This window comes from Diceros bicornis, chromosome 34 (assembly GCF_020826845.1).
Source record: "Diceros bicornis minor isolate mBicDic1 chromosome 34, mDicBic1.mat.cur, whole genome shotgun sequence".
Taxonomy (NCBI): domain Eukaryota; kingdom Metazoa; phylum Chordata; class Mammalia; order Perissodactyla; family Rhinocerotidae; genus Diceros; species Diceros bicornis.
In genome coordinates, this window is record NC_080773.1 from 30,388,826 (window position 1) to 30,408,162 (window position 19,337).

Below are 19,337 nucleotides of genomic sequence, written 5' to 3' on the forward strand. Positions count from 1 at the left end.
ATTTGGTTGATCTTTTCTTTTGCTGTACAGAAGCTTTTTAGTTTGATATCTTCTCACTTGTTTATTTTTGTTTTAGTTGCTTGTGTTTTTGGCAGCATATCCAGAACATCATTGCCAAGACCAATGTCAAGGAGCTTTCCCCTATGTTTTCTTCCAGAAGTTTATGGTTTCAGGTCTTACATTTAAGTCATTAATCCATTTTGAGCTAATTTTTGTGAGTGGTGTAAGGTAGGGGTTCAGTTTCATTCTTTTCTGTGTGGATATCCAGTTTTCCCAATACCATTTATTGAAGAGACTGACCTTTTTTGTTTGTTTATTGCAGCAACATTGGTTTATAACAGTGTATAAATTTCAGGTGTACATCATTATACTTCTATTTCTGCATAAATTACATCATGTTCACCACCCAAATACTAATTACAACCCATCACCACACACATGTGCTGAATTATCCCTTTCGCCCTGCTCCCTCCCCCCTTCCCCTCTGGTAACCACCAATCCAATCTCTGCCCTTTCCCCATTGAATATTTTTGGCTCCCTTGTTGAATATTAATTGACTGCATATGAATGGGTTTATTTCTGGGCTTTCTACTCTGTTCCACTGGTCTATGTGTCTATTTTTATGCCAGTACCATACTGTTTTGATTACTGTAGCTTTGTAGTACAGTTTGAAATCGGGGTATACGATGCCTCTAGCTTTGTTCTTTCTCAAGATTGCTTTGCCTGTCATCCATTTTCCTTATGTCAGTCTTCATTTTTAAAAATATACATTTCTGATTCATTTCGCATTTTTCTTAATAAGTGGCAAAGTAATGGATCATATTTTGTCTTTTTCAATACTAATATGCAAGTGTTCCAACACCAATCTAAAAAGGTGTTTTCCACTCTTCTCTTTATTTTATACTAAATTTCATCATAAATTTGATCTGTTTTTGAATTTTCTGTTCCAATGATCTGTCAGTTTATTCATGCAAATACCACACAGTTTTACTTATAGAGTTTTGTAATATGATTTAATATCTGGTAAGACTGTCCAGCCTCATGTTTTGTTTTTAATTTTCTTGAATATATATATATACACACACATATATATATATATATTTTTTTTTTGCTTATTCAATAAAATCTCTACACCCAGAGAAATATCTGGTATTATGTATAATGGTTTTATCTTCCTACCCACAAATATGGTTTTATTTTTCCATTTCTTTACCTATACACTCTATATTAGGGATACTCAATAATTTTCCTCATATAGGCTTTTCGCATTTCTTGTTAGATTTTATCCTAACTTATTTTATTGTTTTATTAATTGAGACTTCCTTTTGTTATAATTTATATGTGATTATAATTTAATTTGTATAAATACCTAGATATTCTAGGCTAATGTTATATTCAATTAGGTTGTTATATTGTTTTAATTTTTGTAATAAAAATTTCCCTTCACTTTTGAGTTTCCCAGATATATATTCCTATGTTCTACAGAAATGATTTTACCCTTCATTTTGTATGGTTAATTGTCTTTATTAATGCCTCCAAAAACTTCTAAATAATTGGAATTTCTTTTATTTCTTCTATGGATATTATTCAGTTCAGAATTTGTACTTCTTCTGGGGTCAATGTCATAAAATATGTATTCCTAGAAATAGCCATGTCAACTAGTTGTACAAATCTTCTCTAATGATTTCTACTCTAAGTTTATTACGTCATAGTCTTCCTTTTATTCATCTTTTCTTGAAAAATCCTTCTCAGGCCCTTTGTATCCTTACATGTCTCTGCTCATAACCTACCTTATATAGCAGTTCAGGAGCCTGGGGATAAACAGACAATTATATTTTAAAAACTATGAACTTCTCAGGCAGGTGCAGGGTCCAATTAAATACATATGTTTCACTGCAACTCTCTCAAGTGTCAGATCTGAATGCTTTTCTATTTCTACCAGGTGAGATTCTGTCTGCCTCCAGGTATTATGAAAAAGTAAAACACGTCTCCAAAAGGCTCAACCTATCTCTTTGGAGATGCTCATCAGAAACTTATAATTGTTTTTGGAAATTGGGAACTGGGAGAAAGTTTTTTTAAGATTAATTTCAACTGCCCAATCATCACTCATTGAAAGTACAGGTGAAGTGATAATTGCAGTTCTGTGGAGAGTTGAGGTCATAGAAACACAAACCCATATCTTAGGGTCTGGCTGCCTTCCTCCCACATGAGCAGGGAGTGTCATGACTGTCACACTAAGTCCACTGTCCTGGCAGCAGAAAAGAGTTGAGTGAGTATTTTTCTATTTTACTATGAGACACAGATTATGTATGGTACTGAGGCATATTAGGTTCTGGGTAAATGCTTATATCTGGGGAAGGGATTATTCTAGGGTAGAAACTAGTTCAGTAATAAACTGACACAGGAAGGACTAATAATTCCTGAGATACAGGCTGAACTTATGGAGAGAGACTGCGGGTCTGAGACCCAACACCAATCTCTAACTGCTCCTAATGTATTTTAATATAATCCTGGCGGATGACAATTGTGGGGATTTGTTCCAAGCATTAGCAGGTTTTATGATCCTTAAGACTATAATTCAGAAATTAACCTGCTCTATGGAAATCACAGAGAAATTTCTATTATTTTTGTGATCATTTCAGTAAAAGTTCTATGCATGTGATGGTGAGTGACCTCATCACTGTATAAACGTGATCAAGTGTGACATTTGCTGAAGTTATAGTTATTTTTCTGTTACTTAAGTTTGATGTGTTGAATGGAGGTGCTAATTATTTCTCTCCTGAAAATACTTGTAGTCTGTTGATCATCTGGGACAATTTTCCTTCACGAAGTTAGTGAAGGAGGCTTTATGGAAAAGTTAACTTCATACTTGAGAGATTCAGACAGCAGAACAAACTCCAGCATTTTTCAGGCTCAAATGTGCCTTCTGATATTTTCTTCAGTTTATAATATTCTCATGTCATTTTTAAGCTCATCCTTGTGTTTCTCATATTTGAATTTATTCAGTGCACAAAGTTTCAAGTCTCAAATTCCATTTTGCTTACTAGTTTTATGTATTATTACATAAGATAAAGACTAATTTAGTGTCTATCCTAAAATATTTTATTACTTATTTAAATTTCAATTGTTTAGGGAAAAGAAACATATTATGCAATATTTTATGTAGTAGATATCATTGGCAAACTAAATGATATGATTCATTTTGTTACTATACACGTATTGACCCTTATTCTGTTAAGTCAATTTGTAAATGGAAAATTATTTAGTGCATACATTTTATTAAGACTTTTTAATGTTCATTCACAAGTGATATTAATCAATAGATGAATTCATCAACAATAGTTAGTACAATTAAACATAAAATACAAGTTTCAAATATGACGATGTATATTTGGATCATTTAAATTACACAAGATATGAGAGAATATAGCATAATGGCAAATAACAATGTCATTGCAACCAGGCTACCAGGTTCAAACCTGGACTTTACTGACATTTAGTTGAGTCCCTTAACCTCTTTTCAGGTAAATTCTCCTTGTCTGTAAAAGGAGAATAATCTTAGTTCCTAACTCAGGATGTAAATATTAAATATGTTAAAAATAAAGCATTAATAACACTGACTCATATGTTGTAAGTGCTATATAAATACATCAAACTTGAAAAATCTCTTAACAAAAAAAAAATAGAGAGAGAAATAAATTCTCAAGGGGAAGTAATAGTAAGACAGAGATTTTTGGATTTAATTTTCCCTGAAAACAGTAGCCCACAACTTATGTCTCCATGCAGAATCCTCTATTTTCAAATGTGAATGATGAGCCCTGGAAAATAACTGAATGACCTCCATGGATTTGAAAATTGGAATAGTCCTCCTGGTCCAAATTATTATTGGAATCCTGGGAAATTTTTCACTTTTATATCATATATCCCTCTACTTCAATGGAGGTAGGTCAAGATGCACATACATGATCTTCAAGCACTTGACTATAGCCAACACTTTGGTCATTATCTCCAGAGGAATCCCAGAGACAATGGTAGCTTTTGGGTTGAAACATTTTCTCAATGGTTTTGGGTGCAAAGTTGTTTTCTATGTTCACAGAGTGGCCAGGGGTGTGTCCATTGGTATCACCTGTCTTTTGAGTGTCTTCCAGGCCATCACTATCAGCCCCAGGAACTCCAGGTGGGCAAAGCTTAAAGTAAAAGCACTAAAGTACATTGGTCCCTCCAGTATACTCTGCTGGATCCTGAACATGCTGGTAAATATCATAGTGCTTACGCGTGAGACTGAAAAATGGAGTAACAAAAACATCACAACAACTATAGATTTTAAATACTGTTCAGCTACACTTTGTGACAAAGGCACAGCCTTACTAAATGCAGTACTCGTATCCACCCCTGGTGTTCTGTGCTTGGGACTCATGACCTGGGCCAGTGTCTCCATAGTTTTCCTTCTGTGTAGGCACAAGCAGAGGGTCCAACACATTTATAGGAATAATATCTCTCCTAGGTTCTCCTCTGAGACCAGAGCTACCCAAATCATCCTTGTCCTGGTGAGCATCTTCGTATGTTTTTATACCTTCTCCTCCATCATTTACATTTATTTTTCTTTTTCTGGTAAGAGTACTAGGTGGCTGGTGAACACTTCTGCCTTAATCAATTCATGTTTCCCAACCGCCAGCCCGCTTATTCTCCTGAGTTGTAACCCCTCTGTATCCAGGCACTTCTGTGCATGCACTAGAAGAAATACACTATTGCCTCATCTCGTCAGAAAAATATAAATTGTGTGTTTTTCACCATGTTCAGTCATTGATTTACTCATCCCCAACAGAATCTCATACACAATCACAAGCCAGTCTCATTGCAGATAGAGTTGTGAAAAAAGGCAGAGACTCTGCTCTAGTAAGAAATAAAATAATAATAGCCATAGAAATCTTCTATAATTATTATATAAGTATCTATATAATTATGTTTTAATAATGGTTGCAGTAGAGAAGATTGTAGACCAATTAGTAATAAAACAGTTAGTCCTGCAATAATGCAGAATACTGGAAATGTCTTTGAGTGTGCATCTTTTATTATGAGATATTATTTTTCCCAATATTTAACTGGGCCTGAGATTTTGAGGACAGTTGCATAAACATTATTATCCTGTGTTCTTATCCTTCAAGAAACTGATGTGGGGGACAGTGGCCCTGGATTATAATGCAAGTTGCATTATAATCTGAACCTGAAGGGAAATTTAGGTTTTAGTTACTATAGGCATTAAAGGCCAAATTATGAGTATTATACTTTACATCCTAAGAGATATGGTGATCATTTGAAATATGAAAATGCTGATGGAGAAAGATTCACATATTAAAATATTTTTAGGTAAACATTGGAATCATGAACTACAGGAGATAAAGGAAAACACAGCAAGATGTGTCCACTGATATTTAAAAAGAGTGCAGGGAAGGGATAATTCAGCACAAGTGTGTGGTGATGGGTTGTAGTTAGTATTTGGGTGGTAAACATGATGTAATCTATGCAGAAATAGAAGTATAATGATGTAGACCTGGAATATATACAATGTTATAAACCAATATTACTGCAATACACAAAAAATTAAAAAAAAAAAAGAGTGCAGGTGGGAAGCAATCATTAAATAGGCATTTCTTTTCTGGCATTAGATTGAATGTTTTTGGTGCTCTTTAGAAGGCAGATTTCTCCCTGTTACATCTTGATGCCAATTGTCTCTGTTAACAAGAAACAGGTTTAAAGTAGTCTCCTATATTTCCAATTTTAAGAAGCAAGGGAAGGAGTCTTTCATCAAGCTTGGAGCAGTAGAGAAGTAGCAATTTGGAGGCAAAAGGCATGAATCTGTTGTGAAACGAGGAGTTTTATTGCTTTTGTAGTCACCAAGGGATCACAGTGGACACACTCAAAAGAAAAGAAGTAGGTGTTAACTCAAACATATTAAATAATTTAATGTAATTCTTTACAATTAAATTATAAACAGTTGGAATTTTTAATGTAAGTGTTAGTTTGGAATAAGTTTAGACTTGCAGCAAAGAGGCAGAGAGCATACAGAGAGTTTCCATGTACCCTTCACCCATTTTCCCTGACGTTAGTGTCTTAACCACCATGGTACCTTTGACCAAACTGAGAGAACAATATTGGCACATGACTATTAACTAAACCTCAGACTTCCATTTTCCAGTTTTAACACTAATATCTTTTTTCTCTTCCAGGATCCATTTCAGAATACATTATACTGTACTTAGTCACCTTGGCCCTCCCAGTCTCTTCTGTTCTGTGTCAGTTCCTCAGTCTTTCCTGGGTTTTCATGACCTTGGCAGGTTTGAAGAGGACTGGTCAGGTACTTTTTAGAGTATCACTAAATTGGATTTGTCTAATATTTTTCTCAAGATTATACTCCATTTATAGGTTTTGATAAGAATATCTCATCTCTTCATGTCATATATCAGGGAATTCATGCAATTAATGTGACCTCACTGGAGATGTTAACCTTGATCAGTTAGTTAAAGTAGTGTTTTCCAGGTCCCCACAATAAAGTTACTATGTGTCCATCCTCTATTATTTGGACAGAAGTCACTAAGTCCACTCAATACATGAAGGAGTAGGGACAGTGGAATTACATTTCTTTTGTTAACTTATTAAGGTGTAATTTTAGCTTTCTTTCATTTAATGTTGTTTTAACATGATGCAAATATAAATATGCTATACGTTTTACACGGTGTACAGCATTATAGATTTTGCTGTGAAATGTTGTACTAATGTCAGTAAAATTACAAATGAGATATATATACATCAAAATATATATTCGTTAATCAGTTGTTCATATTATTTAATTAACTCATGCCTTTACATTTCTGTAAAATGTATATATTGAAATAAAACATTACTGTATAATACCACATTTTAGTTAATAAAATCAGTTTCTTTTACGGTAGCAATGAACATTGTTTAAGGTATTCAATGTGTAGGTATTTTGTGCAGTTTTATTACATTTAATATCTTCATTATAACCTATCATTTTATAAATATATAATGCTCTTTTCTAATATATTTAAATTTTTAAACTTTACTTTTTGTTTACTTTATACAAGGAACATTTTTAATGCACTAAATTCTGTGTGTTGTGTGGGTGTGTATACATGTGCCTATACGTCCATGTATGTGTGCATATGTTATAAGCATGAATATTTGTGTGGGTTAAGTGTGTATTTGTTTGTGCATATTTTAATATAACCTTTCTTGATGATGATTTTCAGAGTTAGTTCCAAGCAGTAATGAAGTCTGATTTTTATGATCCTTAAGATTGTAATTCAAAATTAATCTGCTGTCTACTCTGCTCTGCAGAAATCACAGAGAAATTTGCGTGATTAGTATAGCTATTTCACAAAAGTTCTGTGCATGTGATAATGAGTTTGATGAAGACAACTGAATCATTCATCTCTCTGTGTACACAATATGACTGACTGGCAATTGCTGGAATATAATTCTTTTTCTCTTATTGGATTTTGTATGTTTAATGGAGATGGAGATGGTCTCACCTGAGAATAGCTGTAATCTATTGCTCAAGGTGGGTTAATTTTTTTCCTTTGCAAAGTTTGGAAAGGAGACACCTGGATAGACTGGAGAAAAATTAAGAACATCAGATTTTTTAGGCTTAAAATGTCTTGTATATCTGTACAGTTAAAAAATTTCTAATGCTATTTTCAGGCTCATTCTCATGTTTCTCCCATTTCAATTTACTCAATGTAGAAAATGTATTGCCTTGACTTCCATTTTTTATTATTGTCTTGTATTTTACTGTCATTCCCAAATCACTTATTATTTTCAGTTAATTTTTCTGAGTAAACATATAATTGCATATTCTCTAGTGATTAGTTTCTACTATAAAGTGTTTTATTGCTTTTAAACTTCACATACCATAGCTTAGAGCAAAGCCAGTATTATATGTATTTTCTGTGGTTGGTCTCACTGACAAAAAAGAGATAGTATTGTTTATGTTGCTATTCAAATACTGGCAGATATACTGTAAACCCAATTTGCTTAAGGAAAATTATTCAGCACATCTACATTTTATTAAGACCCTTGAATCTTCATTGACAAATGACATTTGTCTATATAATAAATATCTACATGAAATAAAATAGCACAAACTTATAAATTAATCAAATCAAATCAATGCATATATATGTATATATAATTATGCATGTTTATATGTAATTATATATACATTTATAAAATATATATAAATAAAATATATAATTTATATATATATATAGTAAATATGTATATGTATATGTTTGTATACATATATATGGATTATTTAAAGAACACAGCCAGGTAGCAATGAGAGTATAGCACAATTGTAACACCTTTGCAAACAGGCCATCCAGATTCCAGTGCTGACTTTATCAATATTTAGATGTGTCATTAAATTCTTTTGTCTAAATTATCCTTTATGTAAAAGGAGAATAATATTTCCTAAAGCACAAAGTTCCAAATATTAAATAAATTAGAATAGGTAAAGCATTAATAACAGTAACCCATGCATTTTAACTGGTATATAAAGAAATACATCAAACTTTGGAAATCTCTTAGCAAGAGAAAATATATATCAGTAACAAATTCTGAGCGTGCAGTAATTGTAAATAGAGATTTGTGAATTTAATTTTCATGAAAATAGTTGCCCACAACTCAATTTTCAATGCAGAATCCTTTATTTGTGAATGAGAATAATGAGAATTGGAAAATAGCAGAATGGCCTCTGTGGAGTTGAATACTGGAATGATCTTCCTGGTCCAGACCATCATTGGAATCCTGGGGAATTTCTCACTCTTATATCATTATCATTTTCTTTGCTTAGAGGATACAGATCAAGATACAGAGATTTGATTTTCAGGTACTTGACTATAGCCAATTCCTTGGTCATTCCTTCAATGGGAATCTTAGAGACCATGGCAGCTTTTGGGTTGAGACATTTTCTCAGTGATTTTGGATGTAAATGTATCTTCTACATTTGTAGAGTGGTTGGGGTTGTCCATTAGCACCACCTGCCTCATGGGTGTCTTCCAGGCCATCTCAATCAGCCCCAGGAACTCCAGGTGGGCAGAGCTTAAAGGAAAAGTTCCAAAGTCCATTGGCTCCTCCAAAATCCTGTGCTGGATTCTGTGCATGCAGGTAAATAAATTTGTTTCTATGCATGTCACTGACAAAAGGATCAACAAAAACATCACAAAAACTAGAGATTTTGGATCCTGTTCTGCTACATTTCGTTACAAAGGTGCAGACTTAACATATGCAGCATTCACATCCACCGCTAATATTTTCTGCTTAGCTATTTTCCCTTTATACCCTGTTCGTTGAAAGTTTTTATCATAAATTGATGTGGAATTTTGTCGAATGCTTTTTCTGCATCTCTTGAGATGATTATATTATTTATATCCTTTGTTTAGTTGATGTGGACTATCATGTTAATTCATTTGTGAATCTTGAACCATCCTTGCATCCCTGGAATAAATTCTTCTTGACCACATCATATGCTCCTTTTTTTTTTTTTCAGCGATATATATTTTTTATTTATTTTTAATTTTTTGCTTATTGAGGTAACATTAGTTTATAACATTGTATAAATTTCAGGTGTACATCATTATACTTCTATTTCTGCATGGATTACATCATGTTCTCATGTTCACCACCCAAATACTAATTACAACCCATCACCACACACGTGTGCCCAATTATCCCTTTCGCCCTCCTCCCTCCCCCCTTCCCCTCTGGTAACCACCAATCCAATCTCTGTCTCTATGTGTTTGTTTGTTGTTGTTATTTTCTACTACTTAATGAGTGAGATCATATGGTATTTGACCTTCTCCCTCTGACTTATTTCACTTTGCAAAATACCCTCAATGTCCATCCATGTTGTCACAAATGGCTGGATTTCATCGTTTCTTATGGCTGAGTAGTATTCCATTGTGTATATATACCACATCTTCTTTATCCATTTGTCCTTTGATGGGCACTTAGGTTGCTTCCAAGCATGATCCTTTTGATGTGTTGTTGAATTCGGTTTGCTTATATTTTTTGAGGATTTTTGCATCTATGTCCTTCAGGAATATTGGCCTGTAAATTTCTTTTTCATGTGATGTTTTGTCTAGTCTTTGTGTCAGGGTGATGCTGGCCTTGTAGAATAAGTTTTGGAGTGATCTTTCTTCTTCAATTTTTTGGAATAGTTTGAGAAAGATTTGTATTAACTTTTTTAAATGTTTTGTAGAATTCACCTTTGTAGCCATATGGTCCTTGGCTTTCATTTGTTGAATGAGTGTGTGTCTTTTAATATGAGATACTATGTTTTCCAAAGATTTACTCGGGCATGAAATTTTGAGGACACTTCTGTAAAGATGGTTAACATGTTTGATGGTCCCTCAAGAAACTGGGGTGCAGGACATTGGCCCTGAATTGTAGTGCAAGTGACCATGGGTAAAGTTGGAGGAAAAAATTAGGTTTTATTTAATGCAGGCATTGGGGGTCACATTGTGAATATTATGTTTTATGTCCTAGGAGAAATGGTGATCACTTGGTATGTGACAATGCTCATGAAGAAAGATTTGTGTATTAAAATATTTTCATTTAACGTTAGAATAATGATTTTCAAGGGACAGAAGAGAATACAAGATGCTGTGTTAGCTGAGATATGAAAAAAAAGCAGTTGGGTAGCAAACACCCAACAGACATTTTGTGCCTGGAGTCATGTTGAATGGATTTTGTGATATGTTGAAATGAACTTTGATACCGGCTCAAGACAAGGTTGACATAAGGGAAGCCATATTGTAGAAAAGAAAAACTCTATTGCAACTTTGAATGACCTCTGACAAAATAACCCAGCTGGATCTGCACCCTCCAGGAGATCTAAAACTGCTCTGTAGATTTTACAACCCCTGCTTGTGCATGTACCTCCCAGCTGTGATAAGATGACAACTGCATTTTTGAGTTCCTTAGGAATGTGATGACCCCCGAACAGGGAATCTATGCTGATAGCCATCATCAGTGAAAACTGAAAGATCTGGTATGGCACTCCCAGTCTGTAACACCAGAAGATCAACAATTCCTAACCCCCTCCCCAGTAACACAATGGCCTGTATAACTACTGTAAGATTTCATGCCCCCTTAAGATGGTTCTTTTGGACATGATTCGGCCATCTTCCCTCTTGCTAGCAAGCTGTAATAATAAAGTCCTTTTTCTCCTACCACCTTGCCTGTTGACTATTGGCATGTCTTGTAGTGAGCAGAAGGCCCCACGTTGGGCGGTAACAACTTGTTCTGTTATGCTTTAATGTCAGTTGAATGTTTTGAAGAGAAGCCAGTTACAAGATAGTCTTCTGCAGTTTCAATTTTAACAAGCGATTTTATGGAGGAAACTTATCAAGCTTGGAAAACCAAAGTAGAGGCAATTTGGGGACAAAACTCATGAATTAAAAGACAGTTTTTAAATGGGCATATTTATTCAAACATATTAATAATTTAATATAACTCTGTATATAAATTATAAAGTGACATTTGTAATGTAAATTTCCATTATGTATTATATTTATCCTTACAGAATGCGGCAAAGAGAATATAGAGAGTTCCCATATACTCTCACCCCGTTTTCCTAGTTGTTAACATATTACATTACTATGGTACTTTTGACAAAACTTGCAACCAACATTGGTATGTTACTATTACTTAAACTTCAGAATTATTAGTATTTTACCAATCTTTATTTTTTTCTTCTACTAAGCTCCAATCCAGAATAGCACTTTATATTTAGGCATCATAACTTTCCAGCATCTTTTTCTTTGTATCAGTTTCTCAGTCTTTCCTAAATTTTCATAGCCTTGACAGATTTGAGAAGGACTGTTTTTTACCTCTAAAGTTAGGTTTCTCTGATATTTTTCTCATGATTATAATGTGTTGATAGGTTTTTAGAAGAAGAACATATCTCATCATGTCATGTATCAGGGATTCAGGCAATTAGCATGACGTGTCACTGGTTCTGGTAACCTTCATCCCCTGGTTAAGATGGTGTTTGCCATGTTTCCCTACTATAAAGATCTTATGTTTCCATTTGTGTACTCTATTGTTCAAAAGTCATTAAGTCCATCCCAACTCAAAGGGGTAGGGGACATTAATTAATCTTTATTTTCTATAAGGAGGCATGTATACGTATTCTATTTGACATTCTTCTTTTTGGAAGTTTTGTCTCTTATTCTTCATTTATTTATTTAATTTATTCATGTCAGTGTGAACTCATGTATTTTTATCTTACACTAGATATTATAATTTAACGTGATGCTATTTATTTTGTTGCCCAAATTATTCCAGGTTTGGCCACTGGGAGCTCTGTAAGGTTACCTTTTATGTGGCTTTGACATGTCCCAATACTTTTTTCTGGAAAATTTTCTTAATTTATGCCATCTTAATAGATGCCCCAGACGAATCTTCTATTTTCGCTGTCACAGACCTAGAATCATGTACTTCCCCAAGGATTATTTGATTAGATACTTAAAGATGTGAGAAAATATAGGAACCTAAAGGAAGGAAAACAAAAACCTGTATTTCTAACACTCATAGAAAACACAAACACACACAACCTAAGCATCAATGAAAAAAAAATGGACTCAGTGCAGTTAAATCTGCTTTCTTACTTAATATTGATCATAATTTACTTTAAGTAAAATCAAATATGCATTTATGGCATCACTATTAAAGGGTTGTTTCTTTTCCCACCACAGATTATAAATCTATCCTATATTGTGGCCTTTTTCTTTATTTTCAAACAGAACGGTGATGAAAACACCTTTGTGAGGGATCAGAAGTGGTCACCCCAAAATGTATCTCTTTTTCTTGATTATTTTAAGAACAAGACTCTGAAAGAAACTTTGACCTTCCTCCTAACTGCCTAAAAGAATTTACGATAGAAGGCCTGTTCCAGGAAGGAGCTAATACCATAAGATAACTATAGTATAATGTAAAATAGGTGTGATAGAAAGACACCAACAAGCACATTTTTATCAAAGTTCTGTCTCTAGGGTCACATTGTCTTTAGGTGGCCCAGCAAACACTTGTTTAACAAACATTTGCATTTCCATCTCCATGTAAATTGCCTTCCTCCTCTTTGAAGACCCAAACCACTACCCCAAACATCCTCCTTTGTCTTTAGCAAAAGATGGTATTTAAGGTGGCAGCTTTGGCCGTTCTGGTGAGTTACCCAGTTTTCCTGGGTTTCTCTCATGTATACATGTGATTAAACTTTGTTTGATTTTCTCCTGTTATTCTGTCTCATATCAATTTAATTATTGGACCAGCCAGAAGGACCTAGAAGTTAGAGGAATTATCTGCCTCCCCTACACCTCCATGCTCATGTTGTAATGATTCCTGATGATGTTACCACCCAACGTGGGGCCTTCTGCTCACCGCAAGACATGCCAATAGTCAAGAGGCAAGGTGGTAGGAGAAAAAGGACTTTTTTATTAAAGCTTACTAGCAAGAGGGAAGATGGCCGACTCATGTCCAAAAGAACCTTAAGGGGCCACAAAATCTTATAGCAGTTGTATAGGCCATTGGGTTATTGGGGAAGGTGTTAGGAATGTTGACCTTCTGGTGTTACAGACTGGGAGTGCCACACCAGATCTTTCAGTTTTCACTGATGATGGCTATCAGCATGGATTCTCTGTTTAGGAGTCATCACATTCCTAAGGAACTCAAAAAGAACAAAGTTATCATCTTATCACAGCTGGGAGGTACATGCACAAGCAGGGGTTGTAAAATCTACAGAGCAGTTAGATCTCCTGGAGGGTGCAGATCCAGCTGGATTAGTTTGTCAGAGGTCATTCAAAGTTACAATAGAGTTTTTCTTTTCTACAATATGGCTTCCCTTATGTCAACCTTGTCTTGAGCTGATATCAGTGATACCCCCTAAGAGATTCCCAAAAGAAGAAATGCTGGTGTGCTAAGACTCTGACACTTAGGTCAAGTGTCTCCAGGCAGTGACTCTGGCAGAGACAAGGAGCTGAACCTCACCCAGACCTGGTTGCAGGGGCCTGGGATGGAGGGAGACTTTGCTCACTTGCACCAAGGCCATCAAACCACTGATCATACAGCGAGTCCACATCTACCCTGGAGGGTCATTATGGTCTGAGAACATGAGCTCTGCACAGGGAACTGCCCCAACCCACTCTGTTGTCACCACGATTGCTGCCCACTCACACACACCAACTGGGCAATGACACAGCCATGCCCTCCCAATGCAAACCTTCACCATCAGGAAGTGGGGCCACACTGCATGTGCTCCTTGAGGTTCTCTCCCAAAACCCTCACAAGTGCTCAGGGGATAAATGGCAAATCCTGATTTAGGCCCTGAGTCTCTTGCAGCAGCCTGGTCCATCTACCAACCTAGGCCTTTGTACCACCCCCTCTAATCCCATCTCCCTTCATACACATGGAAATAACCCAGAGCATAGCACAACCCGGAGTCAGTATCTGTAGCACAAACCAGTCCTTCCACCAACCCGGCACTGTCCCTCATGTGTGCATCCTTGCTGAACCTTCTCCATTTCTACCTCTTTCTTCATGCTCAAACCCTTGTGCAAAAGCAGAGTGTGTGCAAGGCCTCAGGTTTCTAAATTCAGTGCCTGTGGGAATCTAGACATCCATGACGATAGGACCAGGGCCCTAGACCTGGCTCCTGTAAAGACAAATACACATACCAAATATGAGGCTAAATCCTCCAAATTGAAAATAAGAAAAGAGATTTCTTTTCTCTCTCTTTTCTTAGAACGTTAAATTTAGCAATCATATTTTCTTTCTCCATGCATTTGAACTGTATGTAAATCCTTTTAAAAGCTAAGTAAAACTCTTTTACACTTGCAGGCCCAGACATGTCTTTGCCAACTACATGAGAAGTAGCTTTTTGAAATGTAAACGTTAAGGGAGACAGCACCCCTATCTCCCAGTTTCTGTATGAGGGTAGGAGCCTAACACCAGAAGGCACCTTGTTCCAAGTTGCAAGATACTTCCTGTCCTAAGTCTGTGAAAAATTATTTTAATTTGGAATAAAGCAAATTAGCAGACACACAACCCCATTTATCAGGTGCCTTTAGAAAGAACTATGTGACAAATAGTGCTGTCAAATCATCTTCCTTGAGCCCTCATTGTTATTTATCTTAAGAATATGTAATTACATCTATTGCATATGTTGTGTCTGTTTGGTTATATAAAAGGGTAAGATTTCTTTTTGTCTTTGATCACTTAGTAGATTGCCTATAATTGGCATCACATTCTGCTTTAATGCTTGCATAGTAATCAAAATGTTTTCTACTTTTGTGGAGAGATATTTGGGTTTGGAGATTTTATTTTTAATTATATTTCCCCAACACTATGCAAAATTACCAGATCCAGATACACATAAGATGCCTATCAGACCCCTCTATAGGGGCCTTTTACAGATACCTCCTCCCCACATATTCCCTCTCAGGCTTCTAGCTCTAACCCACAATCATGCATCACAGAGCTCAGATGCCTCAAAATCTGCATACAGGAAGGTCTCTCTGCCTATATGAGTTCTACAGTCTCTGCTAAAAAAAGTTACACTAGATTCCTATGAAACAACATATCAGGGGGGCAATCAGCAGTTTAAGTCCTGTCTTTTGACATGCCTGGCCTCTTCAGACCTGACAATGATTCAGAGATCTTCAGGCCCAAGAATAGCAATGATATATGCAATTGCACACTGGGTTTACTTGAGAATATGGATTCCTGACTCCATCTGTTGCCCAAATGCCCGTGCGTGTGCACAGGACACCTGCAGCTCTCCATTCCTTCAGGGACCTAATACTGAAACACTAAATCCTGAATGCAGTGCCTGGAGATCTTCAGGATGTGCCAGAGCATCCTCTTTTTGGAGATTTTCCCTTTGAGTTCCCTCCTCTTGCTGTAACTTGCACAGAGACAGTGTGATCCCATCCAGAATCCTCACATATTCTCTCCATGGTATTCATGAGAGAGGACCAGATTTTAGTCTGAGGATGTACAGATAATCCAGGGGAGATATTTTCTGGGTATTGAGAGATCAAAAAAGACTTAAAGCCACAGAGCTACACGGGGTGAACCTCTGGAGTTCTCCATATTATGACGAGTGAACTGATGTAGCTCTGCAAGGCTCTCTGATAGTATGTGCAGAATCTCTAAGTGAAAAAAGGTATAGGCACTAAACTTGTGCTTCGAGGGACAACAGGCCCTGTCTTAATACAACATCAGGAAGGGAGAAGATTTTTTAACAGTGCAAAGTCAAAACCCACAAAATATCCAGAATCATGACCACAATACCACCCACCTGTAAACTTTGTTAACCAAAGTAGATGCTTCTTAACCCAGAGAGCCCTGCATAGAGTAATATCACAGATAGATCCAAGGATCACTGCTCCACCAGGGCAGGTCCATGCTCTACCTGATGCTGCAGGGTCAGCATGAGTCTCTCATCCCTAAATCCCTACAGAGCCATCAGATCAGGCTCATGGGGGACCCTGGTACCAGCAGCATGGAGTTCTGGGATATTCAGGGATGCCTTGTGCAGACTAGGGTCAAGCTGGCACCAGATTCTAAATCTGCTTCCATCTCAGAGGAAGAGCGATGAGTCATCCAGGGTTCTGTCCTCCCCCCATAAAAGAAACTCCTTCATGAATACCCGGAGAGGAATCACTCCAGTTTCCTGTTACTGTGGTGAAGAACTCTGAGGAGGTGTAGAGAAACAAACTGATAGATAAATTGATTGTTTCCGTTCATACAGTCCTTTGCAAAACAGAGGTGAAGTAGTCATGACCCCTACTATCTCAGAACTTTTGGTCTAGAGCAAATGATTAAATTTAATAAAGTGGGGTCAGTGCAAGGAAGGGGTGGTTTACAGGGACTTGGGCTTCATTTGGTCCAGTTCCCTTTCTCTGTGGTTCTGTGAGTTCTGCTGTTGCCCGCAATGGGCCACCCAGGTACAGAAGAGTTTCTATTATTATTGTTATTATTTGTATTTCTTTCACTTTGTAAAGAAAAAAATATAGTTTCTAATACAATTTTTCCAGAAAACTGTAAGGTTTTACTTTGAATTGCTTATTATATTTTTATGAAACAGTCATGAAGTGTCTTAAATAGATTTAAATGAACTCTGGGCATTAGTTTCTGTTGGGCAAGTTTATAAAACACAGAAGTATGTGTGGTGAGAACATTAAGATTTACCCTGTTAGCAAATTCAAAAATAAAATACGTGGGGCCGGCCTGGTTGCCTAGTGGTTAAGTTCTGTGTGCTCCACTTTGGTGGCCTGGGTTCACTTCCCAGGCATGGAACTACACCACTCGTCAGCGGCCATGCTGTGGTGGTGGCTCACATTACAATCTGGAGGAAGATTGGCACAGATGTTAGATCAGGGTGAATCTTCTTCAGCAAAATGAATAAATAAGTAAATAAAAATAAAATACAATATCATCATCTGTAGTGCACATTAGATCTCCAGAACATAGTCGTCCTGCATCACTGAAGCTCTGAACCTTTAGACCAGCCTCTCCCCCTTTCCTCCACCCTCAGCCTCTGGCAATCACCACTCTACTCTTTGTTTTTCTCAGTTTGACATTTTAAATTCTAGATATAATTGAAATCATGCAATATTTGTCTTACTCTGTCTGGCTCATTTCACTTAGGATAATATCCTCCAGGTCCATCCATGTTGTTGCTTAGGGAACGAGTTTCTTTTTTTTAAGGCTTATAATATTTCATTTTCTCTCTCACTCTCGGTTTCTGTCTCTGTCTCTCTCTCTCTATATATATCACATTTAAAAAATCCATTCATCCTATTCACCAGGAAAACTACAGTGAGATAACACTTCATATTTTTTAGAATAGCTTAATTATAAAAAACTGAGGGGCCGGCCCGGTGGCATAGCGATAAAGCGCGTGCACTCCGATTCGGCAGCCCGAGGTTCACAGGTTCGGATCCCGGACGCACACCCGATGCACCACTTGTCAAGCCATGCTGTGGCGGTGTCCCATAAAGTAGAGGAAGATGGACACAGATGTTAGCCTAGGGCCAATGTTCTTCGGCAAAAAAGAGGAGGATTGGCGATGGATGTTAGCTCAGGGATGATCTTCCTTTACGAAAGAAAAAAACTGATAACGCCAAACATCAGTGAGAATGTGAAAGAATTAGAGTTCTCATGTTTTGCTGATGGGAAAGTACAGTGTACATACGCTTTGGAAAACTGTTGGGCAGTTGATTATAATTTTAACATCATTACCCTTTTACAAAAAAAAGTAAACACAACAATGAAAAATCCCTCTGAACTACTACTCTACACTCCTATATTCCTCTCATGTATCTATATTTAGCTTCTGTTCTATACTAGCATTTTAAAAAAATCAATGATAGTGAATAAAAAAGGGACAGAAGGGAGGGCACAGCATCTACATCCTCATGGGAATTAACAGACACTAGTACTGAACTCCCAGGTAATATGAATTTATCTCACATCACGTATGTGAAGTTTCCATCACAGTGCACAGTAATATACTTGTGAGTGCATAGTCGATGCTCAGTAAACAGTATTACTGGGTGTGTATATGTTTTTTTCCAAATAATGACTTGGTCAGATGTTCTTGCCTCCTCTAGCCTTCTGTATACTTGAAAAAGCAACAAATATGATGATTCAGGAAGATGATCGGTGATCTTCACTGAGAACCAACAGTATTTGTGGTGAGATAAGATGATGGGTGTAAGGGGCTCAGGTGTGCTGTGTCTGCTTTCTCTAGCTTAGTGCTACTTGTAATGGGTCTCTGTGGCGCAACACCAGCGCTAACATGGAACTTGTTGAAGATGCCAATTTATGGGCCCCACTCCAAACCTGCAGAATCACAGTTTCTCACAGTGGTCCCCAGAACCCTGAATGACTTCTATGCCCATTAAATGTTGAGAAGCAAGGCTTAGATAAGTGGTTCTCTACCCAGGCTTTCCATTAAGACTACATGTGGGGTTTTAAGAACTATCATCACTTGTGTCCTTCCCAACAGAATCTGTCTATTGTTCTGGGCGGGAGCCTCAAAGTTGCTTAAATTAAGTGCTCCAGGTGATACTATGGTGAGGTCAGGTTTAAATTCTAGGGATCTCAGATATATTTATAAGAGTTGATCCCAGGCTTTGGTCCAAGGAGAAGTAACAGGGTCTGCTCTATGTGAGTTTGGAAGTCACAGGTCAGTGAAACCCACATTCCCCATGCTGTAGCAGAATTTGTGGGCATCTGTGGGAGCAGAG

General features: G+C 36.7%; 2 protein-coding genes across 2 annotated transcripts in view; both read left to right on the forward strand.

Annotated features, from left to right (window-relative positions):
* LOC131397312 (zinc finger protein 208-like) overlaps positions 1 to 19,337 on the forward strand; it is a 649,542-nt gene that overhangs the window by 68,503 nt on the left and 561,702 nt on the right.
* On the forward strand, positions 3,695 to 4,854 carry LOC131397325 (vomeronasal type-1 receptor 2-like). Its single transcript, XM_058530125.1, has one exon. It carries the CDS (start codon positions 3,834 to 3,836, stop codon positions 4,773 to 4,775), a length of 942 nt encoding a protein of 313 aa, XP_058386108.1. The 5' UTR covers positions 3,695 to 3,833; the 3' UTR covers positions 4,776 to 4,854.